This window comes from Carettochelys insculpta, chromosome 23 (assembly GCF_033958435.1).
Source record: "Carettochelys insculpta isolate YL-2023 chromosome 23, ASM3395843v1, whole genome shotgun sequence".
Taxonomy (NCBI): Eukaryota; Metazoa; Chordata; order Testudines; family Carettochelyidae; genus Carettochelys; species Carettochelys insculpta.
Genome location: NC_134159.1, coordinates 15,446,248 through 15,471,343, shown reverse-complemented (window position 1 = coordinate 15,471,343; position 25,096 = coordinate 15,446,248). Strand labels below are relative to the sequence as shown.

Here is a 25,096-nt window from a genome sequence, read left to right as displayed (position 1 = left end):
ATGGGGCTTGGGCTCCAGCCCCCAGTGCAGCCCACGAGCCTCGGAATCCAGCCACCTGCCCACCACCCCTGTGGACCCAGCTCCAAGCCTCCCATGCCATGGCTCAACTCCATCCTCCCACCCTGCCTGCAGCTCTAACCTACCCCAGGCTTAACCCCTCGGCCCCCACCCAATGCCCAAGCCACCCCCCAACTTACCCAAAATTTGGGACACGTGAGGGTTGCGAGGGACTACCGTACAGGGGTTTGAGAAGCAAGTAGTAGTGCGTTCTTAGTGGGCAGGGAGCAGGGCTGGTGCAGGGGCAAGTGGAAGGATTTAAAGAAGGGGGCAAGGATGGAGGGTGGAGCAGAGGAGGACATTCTGATGGGGCCTTCCTTATGCTTAATGAAAAGATGCTTATGAATATGCATAACTGGAATACGCATTATCTCAAACAGCTCTCCTAAGGAATCACCAGAACGTTTGTAATCTACTGAACAGGCCTCTTCTATCTGCGTGCGTGTGCCATTTCTGCACCTGCAATTAGGAATATTGGCTGTAGATTTATGATCAAGGGGTCATGTACCAGCCCCTCAAGGACAAGCCGGCAGACCCAGAGCGAAGAGCCCATTAGCAAGAGACGATGGAGGGGGGAGGGCTGTCTCCCGGAAGAAGTGCTACACTGCTGCTGGCTCATGTAGACGCGTGACCCTGTCACCCAAAGCAGGAATCCACCTTGAGTTTTGTACTCTTCCACGGGGGGCGGGGGGGACTCAATCAAAGGCTACCCATGCTAGGGGAAGTCTATATAAGGCTCGGTCTACACCAGGGAGTTAAGTCGATTACAGATGCACAGTTCTAGCTATAGCAATTGTGTACCTAGAATCAACTTACCTGTAATCTACTTACCTGGCCATCTGCAGAGCAGGAGGTTGACGGGAGAAACTCTCCCATGGACCTCCCTTACGCCTCGCAATACAGCGGAGTACAGGGTTGACTGCTGAACCAAGATAATTCCATTTCATGCATCTCTACAAGGTGCACGTGTGATGGAGTGAGGGGGGGGAGTGCATGTGTGAGACAAGCAGAGCAGCTCCCAGCCGCTAAGGATGACCCTGGGGCTATAACCTAGGCTGGCAGGTAACACCTCTGCCCTGAACAAAGAGGAGGGAGGAGCCGAGCTGCGTTTGATTCGGAGGCGGCAGTTGGAAGCTCGGGGAAGAGAGAGCTGGAAGGCAGCCAGCCTGGCGAGGGGCGAACTACACCCCAGAGGGGCCCCCCTCGGGCTCCTCTCCCCAGGACAGGTTGGAATGTCTCTGCCGGCTGTACTGACACCTCTGTGAGAAACTGGACCTCTGTCGCCTAATAAACTTCCTGTTCTACCTGTTGAGTGAGAGTCACTCCTGCCTGCGGCCAGGGTGCAGCGCCTGGGGACCCCTGAACTCCATCACAGCACGAAATCAAACTCTGGAAGAAAATTGACCCTGACTGGGTCGACCTTCCTGGCAGTGTAGACATACCCTAAGGCCAGGGATGTAAACAGAGATTGTCTTCAGCTGGCTTGACAGACAGCCTCCCCACCCTAAGCGGATACAGGAAAACACCTGGAAACAAAAGGACGGACATAGCAGGGGTGGAGAATTGTTGGAACTAGGTCAGAAAAGATGGAGGAGGACTTTACCTGAAATAAGAAGTAGGGTGAGAAATTATGATTTATATCAAGTTCTCTTAGGGTACAATCTCGATCAGAATTGCTTGTGGGGTTGTGGTCCCTTGGAGTGGCACAGCCTGAGAGCAGCGTGAACTTCCTAGGGGGCAGGGAGCAAGGGCGGGGCATGGGGAGAGCAGGGGCAGGCGAGAGCGGGGCACCAGCAGGGGGACATAGGTAGGGAGGGGACAGAGCAGGGGAGGGACATGGGGAGAGCAGAGGCGGGAGGGGGCATGGGCAGGGAAGGGGGTGGAACAGGTACAGGACATCGGCAGGGAGGGGATGGAGCAGGGACAATAGGCAGGGCAGAAGCATGTGATCAGTAACACCACCCCCCAGATTTCCATACTAGGTGCCTCTGCCTCATCAGCCGTGGGCTGAACGTCATCCTGGGGAACCAGCCAGGGGCTGTGGCTGAGGAGAGAGGCTGCTGCAAGACAGCAGCTTGATAAGGAAATTGGCACAGTGCAGGGCAGCCGAGCATCTCGCTTGCCAGCAGAGCCACACCGGAGCAAGGAAGGCAGCAGATGTTGGGTCTCTCCCAGTCGTAGGCCACCAGTCCTCCTGCGGGGTGGGGGGTGTGTTCCACCTGGATCGGTCATTCACTTGCTCACAACTCCTGGGAGTTCTTGCAGGGTGTGCTGGAAATTACAGCCGGACTCTGAGCCCTGCAGTCTCCCACAGGGGCTTCCTACTAGCCCTTGTTTGAGAAACCTTCCTGCACAAAGACTGAGAATCCCACGCAGCATGCGAGGGGTTAACGCTCTGCCTTGTGGGGGAGGGAAATCCTGGAGCAGAGCAAGGCCAGGGAATACCGGAGATGGCACTTCAGGCTTCTCCTATAACTGATGTTATTGTAAAGGAAAACTTCGTTATACAGATGGGGAAACTGAGGCACTGAGCTACAAAGAACGTTGCCAAGATCACACAGCAGGTCAGCAGTTGACTCAGGAACAGAAATCAGTCACTCTGGCTCCCCTGAACAAGGCACCTTCCCAAGCAAGAACTGGCTTTAACCCCTACCAGGCAGAAGCTATTGGTAATTTACTGCAGCGTACGTATATATTTCATTTATGCTTCTTAACACACAGTTCCAAGGGCTGTTCCTCAACAAGTGCATCAGGAAATGAGAAATGAAGAACCTGGTTTCCTAATGAATTGGAGCCATTTAGCAAATAGCATTTGCCAGCGTAAAGCAGGAAGCTGAGCCGGGCTGCTCCCCGGGAGATGGCAGTTCCTGCAGCCACAGGTCAAACACAATTAGCTGGGCGTCAGACAATGGGCTAATGAAGTTAAAGAGCCCCTCACGAAGGTCAGATTTAAAGCTGCATCCGCTTCTCTCCAGAAAGGTAGCCGGAGGCTTGAACCTGAATTCTGATATTTCCCCCCCACACGTGCTTCTTCCCTAGAGCCGTGGTGTCCAATATGCTCGGCACACGCCACACGCGCTGAACAGGACACCGCCGTGTGGAGAATGTGGCTCTTGGAGCCTTTAAATGTGGCTCCTCCTAGGGACACATGCGGGAATGCCGTCTGCCCACTGTGCACGCACCCCACCACTTGGTGGGAGATGCACGTGGAGGCAGCCATGGAGGCCCAGGCCAGTCCCAGCTCTGGTGAGTCTCTGGCATTGGTTTAGCATGTGTGTGGGCGCATGCCTGGCTCTGGTGGAGGGGCATTTATTCAGAGGGAGGCGCTGTGGCGAATATGGAAGGACTTCAGCCAGAAGTGTGGTGATCTCTGAATTCTGATTGGACGCTGCTGCTCTAGAGCTAAACAAGAACGCCCTCAGCTTGTCCTAATGGGTCTGTATTACTGGCTCCCAGGAGAGAAGGGCTGTCAGCCACCAGAAGGGTGACATCACTCGTTCATAGTCTCAAAGCCAGCACGTGAGCTCTGGTGCAGCTGCAGCAGACGGGATGAACCCAGGAGTCCGGCCCCCCTGCTATAGCTTGCCTCTGTTGGTGTGTGTCCCGGGGAGATACTGGGACCCATGCACATGTCACATGCGTCCTCGGTGCTGGGCTAGGCAGGGCAGAGAGGGAATACCAGGGACAGCTAGTCCCAGCCCACGACCAGCATGGCTCTTCCATCAATGCTGCAGGCAGTGCATGCTCAGCCCAGCCAACGAGCACGGACAGCTGGGGGAGAGGCATGTTCTGGTGTTAAAAACAACAAGAAATCCTGCAGCACCTTATAGACTAACAGATATTTTGGTGCACAAGCTTTCATGGGCAAAGACCTGCTTCGTCTGACGTGAGAGTTCTCAGCACCAGAGGCGCAAACGAGAAAGAACGTAGCTGACAGAAAAGGGAGCCCCAGCAAAAGCACCAGGGAACTTGCAAGACGTGTTCATTGCAAGCCACCACTGAGCTAGCGAAGCAGCTAACTGCAGAGACACAGCCTGCCCCTCCCCACCCCGTTGTTCCAACGAAGGAAGAACCTGTGGTTCACGCTCCAGAGGGAGAACCTGGGTTCTTCGCTGATTCCTAGACTCTAAGGCCAGGGGCCCATTAGGATTCTCCGGGCTGAGCTGCTGCAGAGCACAGGCCAAAGACCTGCCCCCAAACAATCCCTAGGGCACAGCTGTCAGAAAAACAGCCCATCTGGATTTTAAAACAGCCGGTGGTGGAGACTCTGGGTAAACTGTTGGAAGGGTTAATCACCTTCAAGAGAAAACACACTCGTCACTTATCAGCAGCATACATTAGTCTAATTTTTTTCCATCCATGCTTGGAATAAATTTTGTTACATGCACCAAGGCATGTGTGTATGTGCACCACCAGGAGAAACACAGGCTGCCAGTTATGGGTGGCTGTGGGCGTTCTGCTAATCAGTTGTGCGGCACCTGAATTCTTCCTGAGCAGCAGCTCAGGCACTCAGCTGACAGTGAACACCGCTTACCAGTCAGAATTTATGTTGCTTCAATTTCCCGCCTTTGGGTTGGGATCTACTGTCTTTGCCAGACTGAAGTGCCAAAGAGATTAAGGATGTGTTCCCCAGGTGGGTACCTACAGACTGTGATCAAGCCTGCCCCGAAGCTCCTCTCTGTTAAACTAGAGACACTGAGCTCAAGCCTCTCTGCTCCTGCCAAAGATTGCTCTGCCGAATCAGCCCAGGGCTGCTTACACAGATGGCTACAGCATCCTGGGAACTCATGTTCAATGGATTATCCACCCCCGCCCCTCAATCCCTGCTAGGATTGCATGGCCCCCCTCCCCCTAAGCCAGGCTCACACTGTTCCCACGTGCCCACACTAACACACACCGTGTTCGCTTCTGCTCAGCTTAACAACCCATCCAGAACAGCGACGGCTTCCTCCATCTCACGGGGCTGCAAGACTGCGGTCACCGAGACAGTCTCCTGGGGTAGGTAGTTCTACTAACTGCCCTGCACACCTATTGTGTGTCCACTGAACCGCAGCAGCGGTTGACTGGCTGCAGAGGGAGTCGTGCATCCCCCGCCCTGGCCTCCCTGCGCGTCACTTGAGTAACACCGGTCGGAAAAAAAATTCGGTGAAAGTAAACCAGCGGAATCCGGCATCTGTCTTCTGGGCCACGGGCACTGGTTCAGCTCACTCTGTATCAGTGACCCTGCCTCTCTGTCACTTACCGCTCCCTGGCTGCACACGCACTAGGAACTAACTTTGAAGTTAGGCACTACATCGAAGTAGCCAGCAGAGAGTCTACGCACATTTTCCCTGACTTCAGAGTTAACGTCAAAGTAGGGAGCCCAACTTCCCAGTCCTTACTCCGTTCCCAGGAACGGAGTAGTGCCCTACTTTGATGCAGGATGTGTGTAGACACTCTGCTTCGAATTTGCCTACTTCAAAGCTGTACTTGGAAGTAAGCAACTCTGAAGTTATTTTTGTAGTGTAGACATGTCCCCCCCGACCCCCCGGGTCATGGGTCATCTGCAAATTTTTATCAGCGGAGAGCTACATTTCCGACCAAGTCATTGATAAAAACGTTAAATAGTGAAGGGTTGAGACCCGATCCTGTCAAGTTCCACTGAAAACAGACCCAGCTCAATGCAGAGTCCCCATCCACCCCCACACTGGGGGCCATCAGGCGATCCAGGTTTGCACACCTGTCAAGGGCTTGGGTGGGTCCTGCTCCCTGACCGGACAACAGGGCGACAGCACTGCCTGGTCTGCTCTGGCCCTGATTCAGTAAGTTAAGCATGTGCTTAACCTACCATTGGCATCAATGGAATTTAAGCAAGTCCTTAAGGCCTTTTGTGAATCAGGGCCGCCAGTTACGAACCATTCAGGGCAGGAACTGTCTCACTGTGGTCGCTCAGCACACTCGGCACACGGGGATCTTGGCACAATATCCCTACAGGAGCAACTCCACCGAGCCAGAGGATCAGGCAAACAACGGTTTGCTGCTTTTGTCCCAGTGCGTAGCTGGCACTGGCCAGGCTGAAATGCCAGGAGAGATTGATCTCTTGCACCCTGTGATGCCACAGGGTCTTGCTCATCATGTCACCTCCAGATCACGATGGCAGGCCGGGCTTGGCCCCCCAGCCATCAGAGCTCCTTCCTGTTACCAGGGTGGGAAGACCTAATTAACTTTATCAATGGATCGCTTGCCAAATCAGAGCTCCTCCAGGTGAGTTGGGGGTGGGGTGAGGAATTGAACCAGAATGTAGTCGTTACCATCTGCTGGGTTGGTGGCTTGCAGTTATTAGCCAGATCAAGTGCTGTCTATAGGGATTCACTAGGAGGATCCTTCTGCTCGCGCTGCGAGCATCTTCTAAGGGAGAGAGAATTATCCAGATACCAGAAACAGGCAGCATCATGGTAAGCCTCCCGCCCTGCAGCAGGGCTTACTAATAACCCCCAATGCAGAGGGCTGGAAGCAAGAGAAAGTTCCCCGCCTCTGGTTTTAATTTCACGTCCTGGGAAAAGGCAGAGGAGCTGGGTTTCGGTGGGGATATTACGTTACGGGGTCTGCGGCAAGGAGCAAGGGGAGGTTGGGGCTTGGCTCAGAGGAGGAAATTCAAAACCAGCTCCATAGGATTCCCGGGGGGAGCCAGGCAGGCAGCCCTGCTAGCAGACAAAACAAATCTCTTCCCCTTAACCAACCCTCCGCAGCGTTCGCTGCAGGCATCCCTGGGGCACTGGAAGATAAGGCTCCTTTGCTTTCCTTTAAGCTGCAGCTTGCTGTAAATCTGCTGCCTCCCCCACACCCCCTTCCCTCCGTCTCCATCCCCACCCGACGCTCAGCAGCATTACAAGGATTTTTAATGGACGTGATTATTAATCGAATTTGCTAGACGTAACCCGACTAGGGCTGCGGGACAAATTATTAACTGGAACAGCCTGGCATTCAGTTGCTCCATGCTCTGTCTCGCCCCCGGTTCCTTTCTTCTGCCCCTGAGAAAGCAGGGCTTCGCCAAGCTCTTGGGACCAGCATTTCTCTCCCTCTGGGCCTCTGGCAAAGATGCAGCACTCAGCCACGTTTAGAACCACTTTAGATCTCGGGCTGCAGCTCCAAGGGGGTGGGGGGTGGAAATTAGTGCGATTCACAGGAACAAAGGCAACCAGTGTACCAATGAGAGGGGGAGGCAGCAAGCTGGGCAGAGTTTAATTGTCGCCCCGGACTCCAAGGCAGGCTGCAGCCCGGACAGGAGCTTCCAGAGCTGGGCCTGCAGGTTCTAACAGGATTGGGTTGTGTTGCTTGGCTAGGACTACTGTGCCCTGTAACAATGGAAAGGGGCTGTGCTGCAGCCATGGGGGTGGGGGTGTGCAGGGGACAGCGGGTTTTGCCAAGACCCTTGCACCATGAAGCTGCCAGCTAGCAACATCTGGAGCGTGGATGGGAAGCCACTGGTGTCACTAACTGTGCTTGGAGTTGCAAGGGCACAATGCCTAACGATGCAGGGCAGTTACCAGAGCACTGTGTGCCCTGCAATGCCCAGAAGAGCACCCTCTTTACGGTGTGTGCCAGCGATCCTGGAGCTGGGTGCCACTCCTTCTCCAGCAAGGGAAAGCTACGCTTCCAATGTCAATAGCACCCGTTCTCCTGCCTCTGCTTGGCTGTCCTCCCTCTTCCCCTACGTGACAACTCTGGCAGCTTAGCCGCCCCAACAGCCCTTGCCCAGTCTCTACTGGGATTCTACCCAGAGCTGGCCGCATCTGCCCCCAAGCAACAGTCTCCCCAGCTGTACTCCAAGGGGTCTGTACCCTTGCTGCTTTCTAGAACCACCGTCCCACTCCACACTCATTAATACTCCATTTGGATCCCTTTCATCAGCACAGAGTCCACTGTGAACCAATCCTCCAGTCCTAACCCCTCCCGATTTTGGGGCGGCTCAGATGGGGAACTCGCCGGCCTGAGTTCAGCGCTGATATCCACACAGCCCAAATTCAGACAGACGCTCGCCACATATGCAGACTAAGGAAACCAGCTGTCCTGCACAGAAATCTGGAATGCAAACCTCTTGGGTGCTTGTTCTGGCCAGCACTTCAACTGGGCTTTTGCAGGCAGGCAGTTGAATGCAATGCAAAAGGAAACACCAGTCTTCAGTTCCCACTCACATTAGGGTAGACCCTACATCTTTTGCAGGGTTGCTATTATATTCTTCATACACTTGACTATCATCTGTATTCGCAGCATGGTTACCGACTGATACAGGGAGTGTCTAGGGATCCAGAACTCAGGGATCATCAGTGACACACACACAGCCTGCAGCACCCAACTAGAGTAAAAGGGCTTTTCACAGCTACCTGAATCATCCCTCATCATTCCCAGAGGAGGTGAGCGCCAGTCCCAGTGGGGAGATGGGAATTCCAAACTTCTGGTACAGATCTCACACTGTTCTTAGCTCATCTCTGCAAACCCAAGTAGCCTAGGAGCTGACCAGCACCACTTTACATTAGAGTAGCTGCTGTCAAAAGTCTATTCCAGGGTCAGCAACCTTTCTGAGGCAGAGAGCTGAAATTTGACTTTTGACTTACGTACAGTCCAAGTGCCACTGATACTTTTTAAAGTCACCAATAGTCCTACTTGCAACAGCTTCATTAATAAATAAATGCAGATGCAGAGCTTTACAGTGGAGGTGGTGGTTGGTAGCATTAGCTGGTCTTTCATTAATTCACAGGAGGACTGGCTTTGAGCAAGCTCCCTGTTGGTGCATGGCGGAGGAGGGGTGGAGCTGGGCTCCCACCTCACATGCCAATGAAAGTCAGCTCACGTGCCACTCTTGGCACCGTGCCGGGGGTTGCTGGCCCCTGAAATTCAGGGAACTGCAGCCAACTGTAAATTGAACCAGTCCAGCTCATGGTGGTGACGCACCAGTCCTTAGTGTTGAGTCTGGGTTTCAAATGAGGAAGTTCCACTGGACAATCTTCGTGAGGGATCAGCACAGGAACTGCAGAGCCACCCTCATTCCGAATACAACGCTCTCCCTGCATCCATCTCACCTTGCACTGATACCCCATCAAATCTTGCAAGCTAAGCATGGTGGGGCCTACATAACTTATGGAGATACACATCTCATAAATCTTGAGGGACCGCAGGAAGCCATTGAGTCCAGTCCCCTGCTCTCTTGGCGGGACCAACACCCTCCCCCACCTTTCTTTTGTTTTTTATTTGCCCCAGATCCCTAAATGGCTCCCTCAAGGACTGAGCTCACAATGCTGGGTTTAGCCGGCTAATGCTCAAACCACTGAGCTATCCCTCCCCAGGCACACACTTGGATGGGAGATGGCTATCAAAAAGCCAGGGAGTAGGTGGCATTCTTCCCCTCCAGAGTCAGCACTGAAACAGCGCCCCAAGCTAGTCTGAGGAGTCCCCTAGGTAGCAGAAGGAGCAATCTCTCAAAGAAGAGGTGAAATCCAGGTTGTGTTTTTTTGGTGAGAGCTTTTAATCTCAGTGTCCTCATCCAAACAGAACAGGCACTACAGTTTTCCTATCTAAAAACTCTTCTGTCATTTAACCTACAGGTAGCATTCAGCACCACTTCCGTGCCTAAGTTAATGTGGAAAATTGCTGTGAGCTGTTAAACAGCTGCCGCTTTCCACCCCAGAGAAGGCTGCCTCTAAACAATCCCCTGCCTAATTTGTATGTAATTCCTAAGCGCATAAAGAGCTTTAGGATCCTTGCATGCAAAAGGGTCTCATACATGCAGGCATGATGGCTCACAAACAGAGCAATGACTATAACATGAGATACACGGTATAAGACAAGGTGCAATTCAATGGCCTGTTGATAGAAGTGCTGACTCTGGGAATGCTCCCTGCTGGGAACAGAGAAAACAACTCTCTCCTAATACTCGGAGCAAACCCACAATGCAATTTCATCGGCGCTGGCTGGGGAAAGTCATCTGGTCACCACCGACTTTGCAGAGTGCTTTCCATCACTCAGCAATCTGCACCGCAACATCCACACACTGCTGGAAAGGCCGAAGTGAGCCAATCAGGAAACTGACGTGGCCGGGAACACATCTGTAACCGTCAGACTGGCATGTAGCTGCAGACAAAGAGGCGTTCCTGTACAGGGGCGAAAGTCAGGGGAAATGGCCAGACGGAGGTTCTGGTGCAGACGTTATCTAAGCACATTCCTTATTCCCATTTCTATTATGTACACTCCTCTCCCTCGTGAAATCGTGCCGCCTGTATAGAAGCTGCTGCTGCTATCAGCAACCTGGAGATCCCTCAGATTTTAAAACTTACTGGAATGATCACTGATGTTCTTTAAAGAGGATCCCACCAAGCAGTTGGTTCTCTCAACATTTCACTTAGGCTTGCAAATCCCTTTTAATTCTTTCCTGGCTTCCTCTGAACAATTGGTGCCTACACACCATGCCCTCACCCCAAAAAGGCAGAAGATCCAGTGCTCACACCCAACCCTACCACAACAATCACATGGCCAAACACTCCAGAGCAACCCTACAATAACAGGCAGAGCCAACACTCCTCTCCAACGGCCACAAAAGCAAACACCAGCAGGCATGGCACAGCACTCCAGAGCAACCCGTAACCACCAAAACCTTGCCTCCCGCTCCCAACCGTAACCCCACCAAAACAAGCCAGTGCCCATGTCATGACGGGAAAAATATTGGCTTAAAAACTGATCTCACTTGTGGGCTTCCGAAAGTTTAGGACTTCGAAGCCTTGTTGAAAACAGGATTTGAACTCCTCCGAAGGGCACCTTGATGCCATCCCACGGAGGCTGTGAGATTTTTGTTTTGTTTTGTTGTTTGAGCCATTTCTGGAAGAAAGTGGTATTGAAAATTCACAGTTGGGTGACAGATGCTAAAAAGGGACACATCCAGAGACAGAACACTCTCCAGTCCATTACATTTATAGATAGGGCAGTGGTCAACAACCTTTCTGAGGCGGAGTGCCGAAATGTGCCCTTTTGACCTCTATGTACCAGCCGAGTGTCAGTGATAGTGGTTAAAGTCACTAATAGTCCTACTTACAACAGTTTCCTTAATAAATAAAGGCACAGAGCTTTACTGTGTAGATAGTGGTTGGTAGCATTAGCCGGTCTTTTGCTAATCCACAGGTGCCATGGCTTTGAGCAAGCTCCCAGCTACAGTGGGTAGGAGGGCTGGGGCTGAGCTCCCACCTCGTGTGCCAATGAAAATTGACTCACGTGCCACTCTTGGCACTGTGCCCGGGGTTGCGGACCCTGCACTAGGTCCTCTGATCAATAACTGTGCACCCCAATTTAATGGGAAGGAAAACTCTGGGCCTGACCACCCATGAAGACCCTGTGACACTAGGTAATTGGATTCTTGGCTTGTCATAATTTTGCTGCATGACCCTGCACAAATCACTCTCCCCTACTCAGCCCGTGCCTCAGTTTCCCCATCTGTAAAACAGGGCTAAGACACCATAGGCCCATTGATGAGTCTGATCTCTGAATTTTAGGTTTTTTTTTTTTTGTTTTGTTTTTTTAAAAAAAGAAAAATGTAAAAAGATCAGGACCAGGCTGAAATCTTGCTGTCTGTTGCTGGGGTTAAAGGACGGCAATTGACTGTGAAATCTGACTTCTGAAAATTGACACAGCAGGTGACATTTCTGACGGCAAAAGTCAAATAGGACTTAAGGATGAGACCAATAGCCATCTATAAAAAGCTGCCCTAAAAACCTAATGTGCTGAAGGGAGAACGAGTTTCTGGAATTTTTCTGGACCTTCCTGTAGAAATTTAGAGCAGGGTGAGAATTCTCTATTCAGTGATACAAGATGATTCCACAAGCCCAGAGAAAGAACTAATGAGAGAACCAGATCATAATCCGCTTTTCCAATAAGGGGGAACCTTCCTTCTCGTTAACATCACACACAGTTCTGCTTGTGAGCAAAACTTCAGGCTAGCTTTTCACTTGGCAGAACCCAGCACAACTCACAGAATAATACATATTCCATGAGAAACAGGTGATGGAAAATTACTCCAAAGGATGCTGTGACTGGGCTAAGTTTGTGAACAAGCCATTCAAGAGCACTTTAGACTATGGGACACTAAGCCAACTTCCCCTGTTGCTAGGCAACGCCGAGTTTGATGGAGAGAGCCGTTTTAACAGCTGCCCTTTTACACAGACAAGTGGTCAATTCAGAAGCTCTGTTACAGTTTGGAAGGGAAGAAAGAAGCAAGAAGAAAAGCTGCATTATTGAGCTAAAAGACCGGGATTTACTATCTCACCCCACCAGAGTGAAAAAAAATAAACCTCTTAGCTAAATCTTAAAACCCATTTATATGCAATCTCAGGTCTTTCATTGCAAGCTCACGTCACGCTGCTACTTCACTGAAGAGATGCACACGCTGCAGGTACGCTGCCTGTCAGTCGCAGGTTTGGGGAAAGTGAATGCTGAATTTTGTAAGTGACAACTGCCCCCTCCCAAGGGAAAATCATACAGATTAATTTTAACCAGGAGAGGAATCCATAGGAGAAATAAACCCAGAATTGTATTTATTCCCCAAATCTGAAAAGTCACGGTTGGGTTTAATGAGGTTTTAATAATTACGGACTGGGACTTTAAAGGCTTCTCTAGGAGTGAATCATCCAAAACCCATTGAAATGATGCTTCTTTGACAACCCACAATTGCAACGTTTGCTTTGTAAATACGACTGCACCATCAGAACGATTCATTACAAAGCAGCCGGCTTTGTGCACCCTCAGCACACTGCAGAAAAACTCTTCCAGCAACTAGTTGGAGGCTGTTGATTCAGCGTGAAGGGTCTCTCAAGCTTCTTGGCAGGGATTTACAAGCAGGATATACTAGAAATTGCAAATTCCCCCTTTCAGAGAACTGAAATCAACAGAGTTCCACTGAAACCCAACACATGAAATCAAACTGGACCATGTTAAAAATTCACAAGTTGATAACCGATCAGTGACAAGACAAAGATCTGCCCAGTCAGTTACTTTCTTTGGCAGTGCTTGCCCTACCAGTCTATTGGGTTTTTTTTTTACCCCTTGGAGATCAGCTCATTAATTCAGAACGAAATTGCCATGCAAAGAGCAAGCCAGGGGTTTGAAGCAGCATCCCTACTGCTAACATGTGCCTGTCCACATTTATGATACTGGTACTGGAGCAACTACATGGCTGGTGTCATTCTGTTGGAAACTCCTAATTTGGACCTGCAGCACTGCAGAAAAGCGAGATGCATACTAGGGATGCTAAAGTGTAACCGGTTAAACAATAAGCCTTGACCCTACCACGGAGTAGCTCCATCAGCAGTGGCCCTGAAGGGAGTGAGAGGTATGGATGTTAGGGAAGGGTGGGGTGGGGCAGTGGTGAAGGCCGCTCCAGCCTATTTGGGCTGGATCAACCCCCCTTGCCATGGAGTGGGATTGCTCTGGCCCAGCTGGGGTGCCCCCACACCGCAGTGTGCCTGGAGCCACCGCAGACAGGGGCTGCTCTAGCCACGCTGCAGCGACTCCCACCCACATTGGCGCTATATGCAAGGATGCCCCAGCTGGGCTGGAGCAGCCCTGGTCCCCAGTGCACCGAGAGTGGGGGCTGGCGGGCCACACTCCAGCCAAGCTAGAGCAGCCCCTGACATGGCAGGCCCCTCCTGCCACCTCCCCCGTAACTGTTTAACTAGTTAACTAATTAAATGAGATTTAACATCCCTAAGGTACACTAAAGCGGCCATTTCCTGGAGCAAGCAGGACTAATAAAGAAGCGTCTAAATTAAGTTTCTCTTCCCCTGATGTGTCTGATCACTAAAGTTACCCAATTCCAGGTTCCCCAGGGTCCAGCCAAAACCTGGACAATCATTTCCCTTCGCTAACAACTGGCTAAACTTCTCAATGGACAGGCACATGCCTTTGGAGAGGCTGTGCCCGCAAAGATCTGCAATTCTGGACTCCTCCTTGGGTGGCTGAACTATGAGCAATTTACTGTGGAGAAGGGGGATTGGAGAGTGAGCTCCCTGTCTCATCACATCATCCTTTCTCCTTGTCTACTTAGCCTCCCTTCGACTCATTCCTCAGCTGGGGCAGACTGTGGGGCTGTTGGCTGAGGTGAGCCTGCATTTGTCCCAGCACTGACCTGCAGAGAAGCAAGGCTGCACAAGCCGCATAAAGATAGGGGAGCACTGGCTAGTGGTTAGAAGAGAAGCTCTAAGTCAGCCATCCCTGAATTCTGGTTCCACCTTAGCCTAACTCACCCTGGTTTTATCATGGACCAAGTCACTGGACCACCATTTTGCCCCACTCCCACTAATTCTCTCCCTCCACCTGGGGTGCTGAGCGAATGGGCTAGCTACCGCAACACAGTCTTACTTCGATGCTAAGTATTACTAGACACACAGCTGGGGGAAAGTGACCGGAATTCCAACAGCACTGACGGCTCTGCCAAGATCGCCTCCTGGCTGCTGTTCCTTCCAGCAGAACCCAGCCCATCAGAACACACGTGTTAGAGGGGAGGTCGCACCCCAGAAATAAAAAGGCATTTTAATTTCCACTCCACCCACCCGCAGTGGAAGAAGGCTCTTTGACTCCAGCAACAGCAGCCCGAGAGCACCAGCAATGTGGTTGCAATGCACCCGGGGCCAGCGATCACTGCTGCACCACCGCAGCCTTCTCCCTCACCATCTATCTCTAGCTTCTTCAGCTGCCCAGCAGAGTGTGGCGTCTAACATTAAGGTTGGCAGACGTAGATTTACTGCCAAGATGCTACCTTGAAAACAATTGTGTTTCTCCTCCATTCTCCTCCATCTCGGTGGTTCAGCTCTATAAACGCCGATTTCCTGGAGGGGTCTTTCCAATGAGACCTTTCATTTCTCCTCATTTGAAGGGTGACAGCTTTGTTCTAGACATGCACAGCAGCACTGTTCATTTTTCACTTATCCTAATAAGTCAAGTGACGTCTACCAATGATCTGCTGAAAAGGATCACCTCTTGCACTGCACTGTGATATTAGCACCTGATGAATCCTGTATCGCTTTGCAGATTAAATGGAGGGGAATCTCTTCTTCTGCACAAGGACATGTGGCTGCCTCTAGGGTGGAACGCAGCAGGTAATGGTGCGCCACTGCCTTGGAGAGGGCAGGGGGCCTGTTCTATGGGACAGAACCACTCCAGAGCTGGAGGTAGAATTTAAATGTCTAAGCTGGAATAGAGCAGGACAACTAGGGCTAGAATTCCTACTCACGAAAACATGCCAGGGACCGTTTACTGAAGACAAGCCATGACCTCTGTGTTAGACCCAACACAAAAGATGGCTCGTCGGGCATTCAGCATGAGGGCAGCAGGAGAGAGCGCTACCCACTGAGATGCCAACTCCAACCCAGGAAGACCTGGCCTCTCTGCCTGTTTCATGTTGGTTTCACACCCAACTCTGGCTGGCTTGGTGGGCCAACCCAGGTGGGACAGCCCTGGTCATTGCTCTTTTACTAGTCACAGAATCCTAGAACCCTAGGGCTGGAAGGGACCTCAGGGGATCATTGAGTCCAGCCACCAGTAGTAGGGATGTAAAAGCCAGTTTAATTAGTTAACTGGTCAAATATTAAGTTTAACCGGTTAACCAATTAAATGGGGGTCGGGGAGAGGAGGTGGCTGGGGATGTCACTCCAGCCCAGATAGGCTGGAGCAGGCTCCCTGCCATGGCGGCGGGCTGCTCCAGCTGGGATGGAGCGTCTCTTCCTGCAGCACATCCCAGCCAGGCAGGGCCGTGAAAGAGAAGCAGCCCCTCGCTCGTGCTGGGCGAAGGGCTGCTCCAACCTCCACTGCTTTCCCATAACCAGTAAGCAACATCCGTCTAGGGCAGTGGTTCCCAACCTTTTCACTAGTGCAGACCCCCAATCATCTCCCCAAACCATTCATGGACCCCGATCAAAGCCAAGCCTAGCCGCTAGGTACACTTCATTCAATGACAACGAAAACCACCACACAGATTTTTTCAGTCAGTAATTAACAACATTTATTGGGAGATATTTAAATTTAAAAATAATAATAGATGGTGATTTTGCAGTTTATTTAAAACTTACTTTCAATGATCATTTTTATTTCTCTCATTTTTTTCCCAAGGATCCCCTGTGATATCCTCACAGGCCCCCAAGGGTCTGCAGACCCCCCGGGGGGAACCACTCTTCTAGGGTGAGGCTTACTGCTTAACCATTAACATTCCTATTTACTGCCCTATGCAACCTAATCTCCATTCTCTTTTCCATGTATCTTCTCCAGGCTTATAAGGCTTCCAATTTTTAAAACAGAACAAAACACGTACCTGCAGGTGCTCGAAAGCTTGGATCTCAGCACACAGCTGACCCTTCCCAGGGAGCTAAACAGACCACCCTGCCCCTTCTACGATAAGACTTGCCACTCCAGAATCAGGCTGGCCAACCATCAATGGACTCATAAATAGGAGGGTGACATGAGGTTGTCCGACTTGTTATCGAGTGGCTGCCAAGACGATAAACGAAGTGTCTTACAGGGCCGAGGCCTATGTGGGTTCTTACCTGTATTCATAGTGATGTGACATGAAGCCAGAAGAAGGTCTGATGTCCGCCCGGCCAAGGGTTTTAATGGGGGATTTGAAAGGCGTTTCTGAGCTCACTGAACAGAAGGTGCTGAAGTCATGGGTTCCTAGCAGGAAGCCTACTGCCTCCTGCACGGCAGGCACGTTCAGATGGCTGAAACCAAAGGGAGAGAGATGTAGAAGAGCAAGAAGCAAAAGGTCTTGTACTTAAAAGAATGATGCAGGATCTTTTGCAGGGGGGATAAGGCAAAGTGCCACCTCCATTGGTAACGCATATCGATCGCTGCTTTCCCATATGCATCTGTTACAGTCATGCAGTCACACAAGTACACTCCATCTTGTTGTTGTTACCCTGAACATCACTGATCAGGTGAATTAGATGGGGCCGGGCTAGAGCCAGGCTTCTGCTGATCCAGACCACCACTCCAACGGTGACAAGATGAGACCCAAGGTCCCTCTGAAACATGGAGATATATAAATCTCATAGAGCTGGAAGGGACCTTGACAGGTTATTGAGCTGGACCTACCACCTTCCTGTGCACTTTTTTTTTTTTTTTTTTTTTTAAAAATCTAACCTGCTCCTGAACCTTGAAAAGCCCCTTCAAGGGCTGAACTCACAACCCTGGGTTTACAAGGCGCATGTGCTAACCACTGAGCTATCCATCCTATGGCCTAAGGGATTAGCAGTCCGTTGGCTTAACCACTCGGCCACCTTGTCTCCCGTATCGCACCTCTTCTGCCATCATCCATCCCCATCTGCAAGATACCCTAGATTTACAGCAGCTTCCCATCTCATGCAGATCTACAGGAATAAGTCACGCACGAGTTCATGCGTATTCAGAATCTGTGGCGCCTTCTAGTCTGGGTGTTGTCTGAATGCAGAGACACTTCAAAAGAGGGGGCTCCCAAAACAGGAACCTGCTGCTGACTCTCAAGGCCATAGATGTGTCCAGTCTCCTTTTAACGAGCTTACTTCATGTGTCTCACCTGTCCCTGGATCTGGCTTCCAGCCCCTCTCCAAGCATTAAAACAAAAAATGATCTGATGAAGTAGTTCTGTCCCATGAAAGCTCATCACCTAATAAATTATTTGGTTAGCCTTTAAAGTGCTACATGACTGCTGTTTTGTTTTGATAGAACACAGACTAACACAGCTCGCTCTCTGTCACTTTCCAAGCTTTGCAACTGTTACAAGAGGTGCTTGCATAAGATCGCAGATAGAACATGCAGCAGACGAGCAAACAGGGTTCAGAAAAGATAGAAGTACCATACAGCAGATATTGACACGGATAGCGGAGAAAGCTCAACAAAAGAACAAAACATATACACTTGCTTCATTGATTTTCAAAAAGTATTTGACAGTATAGATCAGAAAGTGACTTGGGCGGTGTTGGAGTCATACGGAGTGGATAGCAGACTGATACAATTGTTGGCGGATAACACTAACAATGCAGAGGCAGTGGTGAGAACATGTGGGGAGTTGGGAAGTTGATTTAAAACAAGTAAAGGCACGAGACATGGAGATCCAATATCGCCAAGTATCTGCATCTGGGGAGAGCGATGGACAAGATCAAGGAAGAGATAGAAGGTATATCTGTGCCCAGGAAAAGAATTAACAACTTGAGGTTCATGGACGATATAGTTATCATTAAGGAAGATGAGAAGCTAGTGAAAACGGTGCAGGTGCTGAACGAGGAAGGGAAGGGGTAGGGACTGATTACGAACATCGATAAAACAAAAGCAATGGTATTTGGAGATAAGGAAATAGGAAGGAAGATCAGCGTAGATGGTATTGAACTAGAAAATGTAGAGAAGTTCACATATCTGGGGAACAACATAACGCATGATCCAGCCTGTAAGAAGGAAATAGCAACTAGAATAGCAAAAGCAAGAGCAAGTTTGAAGACGATGGATAAGATCTGGAAAAAAAAAAAAAAAGCAATTAGCTTAGGAATGAAGCTGCGCGTCTTGAAAACGTGTATTCAGTAGCATGTTGTACAGATGTGAGAACGAAATATTTGAAAAGAAGTATATTGGCGTTCGAAAGGAGTTGCTATAGAAAGATTCTGAGAATAGGATGGATGCAGAAGGTCACCAATGAGGAATTATATAGAAAGATACAGCAGAAAGAGAACCTGCTGCAGAAGGTTGAAAAACAGAAGCTACAACTATTTGGGCATATTTGCAGAATGAATGATGAACAAAAAATCAAGACCTTGGTATTTGGCATAATGGATAGGAGAGGCAGATCCCACAGAGAATGGATAGATGATATAGTAGATTGGTGCAGAGCTAGTCTACAGAAACTAAGCCACTCTGCACTGGACAGGGAAAGATGGAAGGAAATAAGAGACCGTGTAAAATACAAAACAAAACAGCCGTCATGTACCACTTTAAAGACTAAAAAATGATTTATTAGGTGATGAGCTTTTGTGGGACAGATCCACTTCTTTACTTATTTGGGGCTCATTATGCTTTCCACTGAAATCAATAGGAATTTTCTCACTGGATTTTGTTAGAGTAAGAACCAATCCAATTAGTAAATGGCCTCCCCTTCAGAGTTTGTTACAGTCTGTCTTTACCTATTGTGTGGTGTTGTGCTTTGACAAAATTAACTGCAACAGCTGGGCTAAACTGAATGTCATTTCATAAAGCATGACATTAGGGTTTACTGTGCGTGAGCAACACATACTTTTGCAGTTTTAAGCTGTCTTTTCCCCTCCCCAGTCCAAAAAACAGAATCCACCTATTTAGCATTAGCACAAGGTAATTTAATTTCTTTGCTGGGACAGTCTGTAATTATAATGATGGATTTATAACACAAATACATGTAATGAAAAATGTAGTAGTGATAAAACTATTGTAATCAACTTTGACATTTATAAAAGTGCCTTACTATAATGTGATGTAAAAAAAGTTGTCTTGAATGTTACATTTATTACAGCATATGCTAGTAAAAAGAATGAGGACAGCGCAACACTGCTTTATTCTGTAAGTCACTATTTATAATATCTTAAAGCTTGAAACCAACATCCTGTTTCTTTTCTGCTATCTTACTAAAGTGCTGTTTCGTAGGTATCAATCTACAGTAACTGGTTTGCTATTCCAAGATTACTTCTAACCCCTGGGTTATGCAGACCGATGTGTTTTTGTAGGGTTGCTCATGAATGATTGGCACCTGCATTCATTCATTATTCGAACACACTGTATTGTAGGATGCGAATAGGGAGAAGAATTGCATGGATTTGCAAACAAAGGCCAGCAAAAAAATTTTAAGCTGTCAATCTTGATAGTCTGCCCCTGTACAGCCCCTTTTGAAATCTGCCAGGTAACGGGTTTCTGCACGTTTGTTTCTTCCTGGATAACTTTGCCCTATACTGTCAGAATTAACTTGCTGTACAGAAAAAAAAAAAGTCTCCATTTTAGATGATTCTCACTCTCTACAAAGGCTGCAACAAGTTTGCTTCGTTGCTAGTTTCTGATGTTGGCAGTGCTGAGAATGTCAATCACAGATGCACTCCTTTGTGCCTCAGTCACAGCAGATATGCCATTCGCTATAAGCAAGCTAAGCCATTGCCATTACTCCACATCTCACTAAAGAAAGGATAGACAGGCAGATTTGCAGCTGCTGTAAGTCCTTGAGGTTCCACTAGCTTCACTATACAAAACCAGCTTCCACCTGATGGTGAATCTGGTCTCACACCTGGAAATTTAGGCAATGTCTACATTACCCAGAAGGCCTACTTGGCTTAGTCTAATTCTTCACCCTGCCCCGCCACCCCTTTCTCCCCCTCTACTTTGATTTACTCACCTTGATCATTTATTTTTCTGATTTGTCAACCTTGATAACTGTTTTTGATTCTCTGTGCCTTAAATATTGAAGGTCTGAAGAAGTGGGTCTGTCCCATGAAAGCTCACCTAATAAATTATTTTGTTAGTCTTTAAAGTGCTACTTGACTGCTTTTTTGTTCTGCTCAGGCCTGGCAGGGATGTGTGGAATCAACCTATTGGGGGTACTCTTCCATCTCGCGAGGAGTAAGGGAGGTTAACTGGAGAAACTCTCCCACAGACTTAGCAAGGATGCACAGGTAAGTCGATTGCAGGTAAATCAATTCTAGCTACACAGTTGCCAGAGCTAGAAATGCTTATCGTCAATTGACTTACCTGCCTAGTGTAGACCAAGCCTTAGGCCTTGTCAACACAGCAGACAGGAACACTTAGGAAAGTAAATCAAAATTAACTAAAGGTATGAGTTTGAAGTGTAGTTGTTCCACCACACTGAACTCCTACACGGACATACTCAGAATTAGAGTGGATTTACTCCTCCTTATCTTAATTCCCTTCGAAACTTACAAAACAACCCACCGGAAAAACATCTGCATAACCCAATCAGGGGGGTCTTCTCGGAAAGTTAGGTGAATTAAAAACAAACCCAAACTTACTCTCCTCTGGCTGCCCAGCACAGATCTCTTTCAAACACTGGAAGGGTTGAACGAGGGCAGCCTGTCACCAGCCGATAAATGTAGGTTCTTGACCGTGCGGAGAAGCGTGCGTGGAACTTATCAGACACCCGATGGGCACTCAGAATGCTGGTAGGAAAAAAGAGTTGGGATCCTCTTTAATTCTGGCCATCGCAAGGATGGAAGACCCCCAGAATTAAACACACAAATCATCTTACTGAGGAAGCTTCGTCCATCAGTGATTCACAAGGTACCACCTGTCCCTTTGATCTGATAAAGCACAGCTCTAGTGTGGCACTTGATCGCTGGGGTAGGGTGACCATCCATCCCATGTTGGGTGGGACGGTCCCATATTTGGGATGGCAAGAAGGCATCCCAACTTATCTTTCAAAAGGAAGTCATTGTCCTGTATTTGGGACCTCCCCTGCTGACCTTTTCCGGCACAGCTGCTGGCTGGAGAGCACTAAGTCACTTCCCTGACCCTCAGGGAAGCGGAGCAGCTGTTACTTCCCTGGGGAGTGCTAGGGGCTGCTGTTTCCCTGGGCTTGGGGTGGGCTTGGTGGAGCTGGGAGGAGCCACCCCTCCCCTCACATATCTCCACATCCCGTATTTGGGACGGGGAGATATGGGCGCCCCACACTGTGGGTTTGTGTTGACGAGGACAGATCCTCTGCTTCAACTCAGGCAGCTGGTGCTTCGTAAAGTCTACACTCCCCGACGACCCACCTGAGAGTTTTAAAATACACGAGCTATCGCTTCCAGCACACCTTTAAATCCCAGACAAGATGAGCCTCCACCATCGTAGGTGCCATCCTTAGCACAGACTGCAAAGCTGAGGTTCTGACCCACCGCAGCTATTGACAACCCCAGAGCACCTTTTGCCAGAAGTAGCAGCCCTGGTGTCCTGAGCTAGGCTCCAAAATGAGCAATTAATTCCCATCACCCTTAATTCCCCTTCAGTATCAACTGAAAGTTGTAGCTTAATTTCTTGTGCTGCTGAGCAGGGCAGTGGTGTTCAAAACAGTTACCAGAGCGGTCACAGTGGGGGCCACTTACGGCATGCCAATGACACTGCACGTACACGGATGTCGTGGCGCTCTAAGTGCTACGCCTCTCATTGAGGTGATTTTGTGAGGTTGGGCTCGTGGGCGAGCAAAAGGGGCAGGAGAAGTACCATAGTGTAGATGACACTACAGTTAGGCCAACATAAGCTGTCAGCTTAACTCTGCAGCACAGACTAATGCTTAAAGGCTTAGGGCAGGCGTGTCCAACCCGCGGCCTGCGGGCCGCATGAGGCCCTGGACAGCTAGTAATGCAGCCCCACAAGATCGTAAACTTTTAACATTATTGTGTGATTTATATACATTATATATTTTATATGCGGCCCAAGACAATTCCTCTTCACTCAATGCGGCCCAGGCAAGCCAAAAGGTTAGACACCCACGGCTTAGGGGCATCCAGAAAATGAGGCTGTATCCCTGGACACCTGCTAATAGCCACTGATGGACCTATTCTCCAACAACTCCTCTTTTTTTTTTTTTTTTTCTTTCAACCCACTTAGAATTTTTGGCCTTTACAACATCCCCTGGCGAGGAGTTCCACAGGTCGGCTGTGCATTGTGTGAGGAAAAACTTCCTCTGTTTGTTTTAAACCTGCTGTCTGTCAATTTCATTGGGTGTCCCCTGGTGGTTGTGTTACGTGGAGGGGTAAACGACACTCCCCAGTGGGCTTCAGAGAGTTTGCTCCCTGCTTCAAATCTGACACCAGCTCAAGAGCCTTCCTGTCGCGGCCCACCTGGGCATCCAAGGAGCACACGCCTATGTGAGTTCTTCCTGGAGTTGTTGCTCAGCTCATTGCAGCAGATGGAGACAGCAGGAAACTAGGTCGCTCCCCCGCCCCCTGAAGACAGACACGACTTTGCCGCAGTCGGGTAGAAACGCAGAGCGTGCACAGCTGCCTCTTAAATGGATCCTGAAGCCAGGAAGCAGAGCACGTTGGCTGCATTTATGCGTCCTCCAGGAAATCACAAGCTCTTGTGTATTCAGAGGAATGGCGATAGGACAATGCTACCCTTGGGCAACTTTGCGGACTTCAGAGCCTTTACTCTAGGAAGAGCTTGCCAGGTTCCTCCCTTGTTTCCTATGTTAATCCCGCTAGAGCAGGGGTGCGCAAAGGGGGAGCGGCCCCCCTCAGGGGGCATGAAATTCTGTAAGTGGGAAGCAGCATGATTGTCTGCTGGGTCTCAGGCTCAACCATCTCATTAAAAAGGCTAAACTGTGTTCCTGTTTTGCTGTCTCTGTATTCACATTTCTACACCGATTCATGTTTTTACTTTCTGCAGACTGATGTTTGTACATGGTCCGAAACGTTTCTTTTCTCGTTCATATGAACATGACAAATTTCCATCAGTCTGGATGACAGACAGGTTGGGAAAACGCTGTTAATTGCAGGAACGAAAAGTGGGGCCAATGGAAAATTTGCCTGGCCCCTGTGCTAGAGCAGGGGCGGGCCAAACGGTGGCCACATGTGGCTCTTTTACAGCTCACATGCAGCTTCCAGAGCCCCTCTCCCCGCATTCTCCACCTACCAGGCTTGGAGAGGGAGCAGTTCAGGGCATCTGCCTTGCAGTGGGGTGGGGTGTAGGAGCATCTATCCAGCACTGAAGGGGACGAGCCTGACAGGACGCAGAACTCCAGTCCTGCTCACGGTCAAGCCTCAAATCCCAGCACTTGCCTCCCTTCCCCACCCCCGGGCTTAGCGCCTAGTCCTGGCAGATGCGCCTGGCTCTCGAACTTCTGATGATTATCACAGGCAGCTCAGAGGGACAGGAAGTTTGGTCTCCACTCAGGCAAAGGAGCAACTGCCCTGGCGACGAGCGAATGGGGACACTGTGGTTTCAAACAGAGATGGGGGAAGCGGGGATACAACTCCCCCTCTGTTCTCTGGCTTTGGGAGCGGTTCCCACACCTCCTGGGCTCCCCCACCTCTTTCAAGCTATTCAAATCGCGGGAGGGGCGAGGCGACAGAGTGTTTCCCACAAGGGGCCCTTTGACTTGGCACTCAGTTCCTCCCCTTGGTCCGGTAGAGCTCAGATCTGCTCTCCCACCAGGACAAGGAGATTAACCCCCTGCAGGCTTCTGGAAGTGGTGGAGGCTTTTCTCCTGAAGCTGGGGTTGTGTAGGTGTGACGTCGACATACCCCAGTTGGCTGCAGGAGGAATCAAACTGAAGACCTCTTGAGTTTAGTACATGAGCCTAAACTGCACGAGCTAAAAGCCAGCTGCTAGTTACGACTGTAGAGACTCCTTAATCTCTCTGTCAGTGGCCTTGGTGTCACTAGGTGGAACAGCACCCCTCATGCACACAGCGTGGGGGTTATATCTGCAGAGGGGAGAGGGTGTTACCCTCTTGTGGGAGGAGCAACTAGCTGAGGGGAACAGCCCCGCTACAGAGAGCCGGGCGTGCTGGGCACTAGCTTTGGGATGCTCTGAATTGGGCACGAGCTGAGAAATCGAACCAATAGCCATTAAAACGCCAGTGCCTGTCCCCAGCAAATCCTTGAGCAGCAAACTTATTTACAAATCTTTCTCTTGTGCCCTGGGGACTGGGGGCCTGCTGATCCTCTCCCCTTCTGTTATGGAGCAGATCAGGAAGGGGGACAGACTGGACGGGTCGCTGAGCTGCAGGACTCAATGCAGTTTTCTGATAACAGGCCTCATCTGACCCCTGTACCTTAATTACCCTCCACCCCCAACCACACACACCGCAAGTATGCAGACCCCCCGGAGCCTTCCTCCTTGATGCTCATATGCTTATTAAGGAACAATCACCCCTGTGTGCATTCCACTAGAGCACCTCTTTCAGAGAGATATTTGTACTCACATGATTCTTCTGTGTACTCATCATTTCCTGCCTCGCACGCTCAGCCTAATGAGTGCAACAGTCCTCTGAGAGCTGGGCAAGTGTGGTCCTCTAGGCCTCTGGCCCATTGCAGCAGCACAGCCTGCA

General features: G+C 49.9%; 1 protein-coding gene across 2 annotated transcripts in view; it reads right to left on the bottom strand.

Annotated features, from left to right (window-relative positions):
• The window catches only part of PUSL1 (pseudouridine synthase like 1), a 74,663-nt gene that overhangs the window by 16,655 nt on the left and 32,912 nt on the right, over positions 1 to 25,096 (bottom strand). For both annotated transcript variants that reach the window (XM_074975986.1, XM_074975987.1), the window contains exons 4-5: positions 21,072 to 21,218; positions 16,611 to 16,784 (exon numbers count right to left, since the gene is read on the bottom strand). In XM_074975986.1, coding sequence (XP_074832087.1) covers positions 16,611 to 16,784; positions 21,072 to 21,218 — 321 coding nt within the window. The remainder of the gene's footprint in view (positions 1 to 16,610; positions 16,785 to 21,071; positions 21,219 to 25,096) is intronic.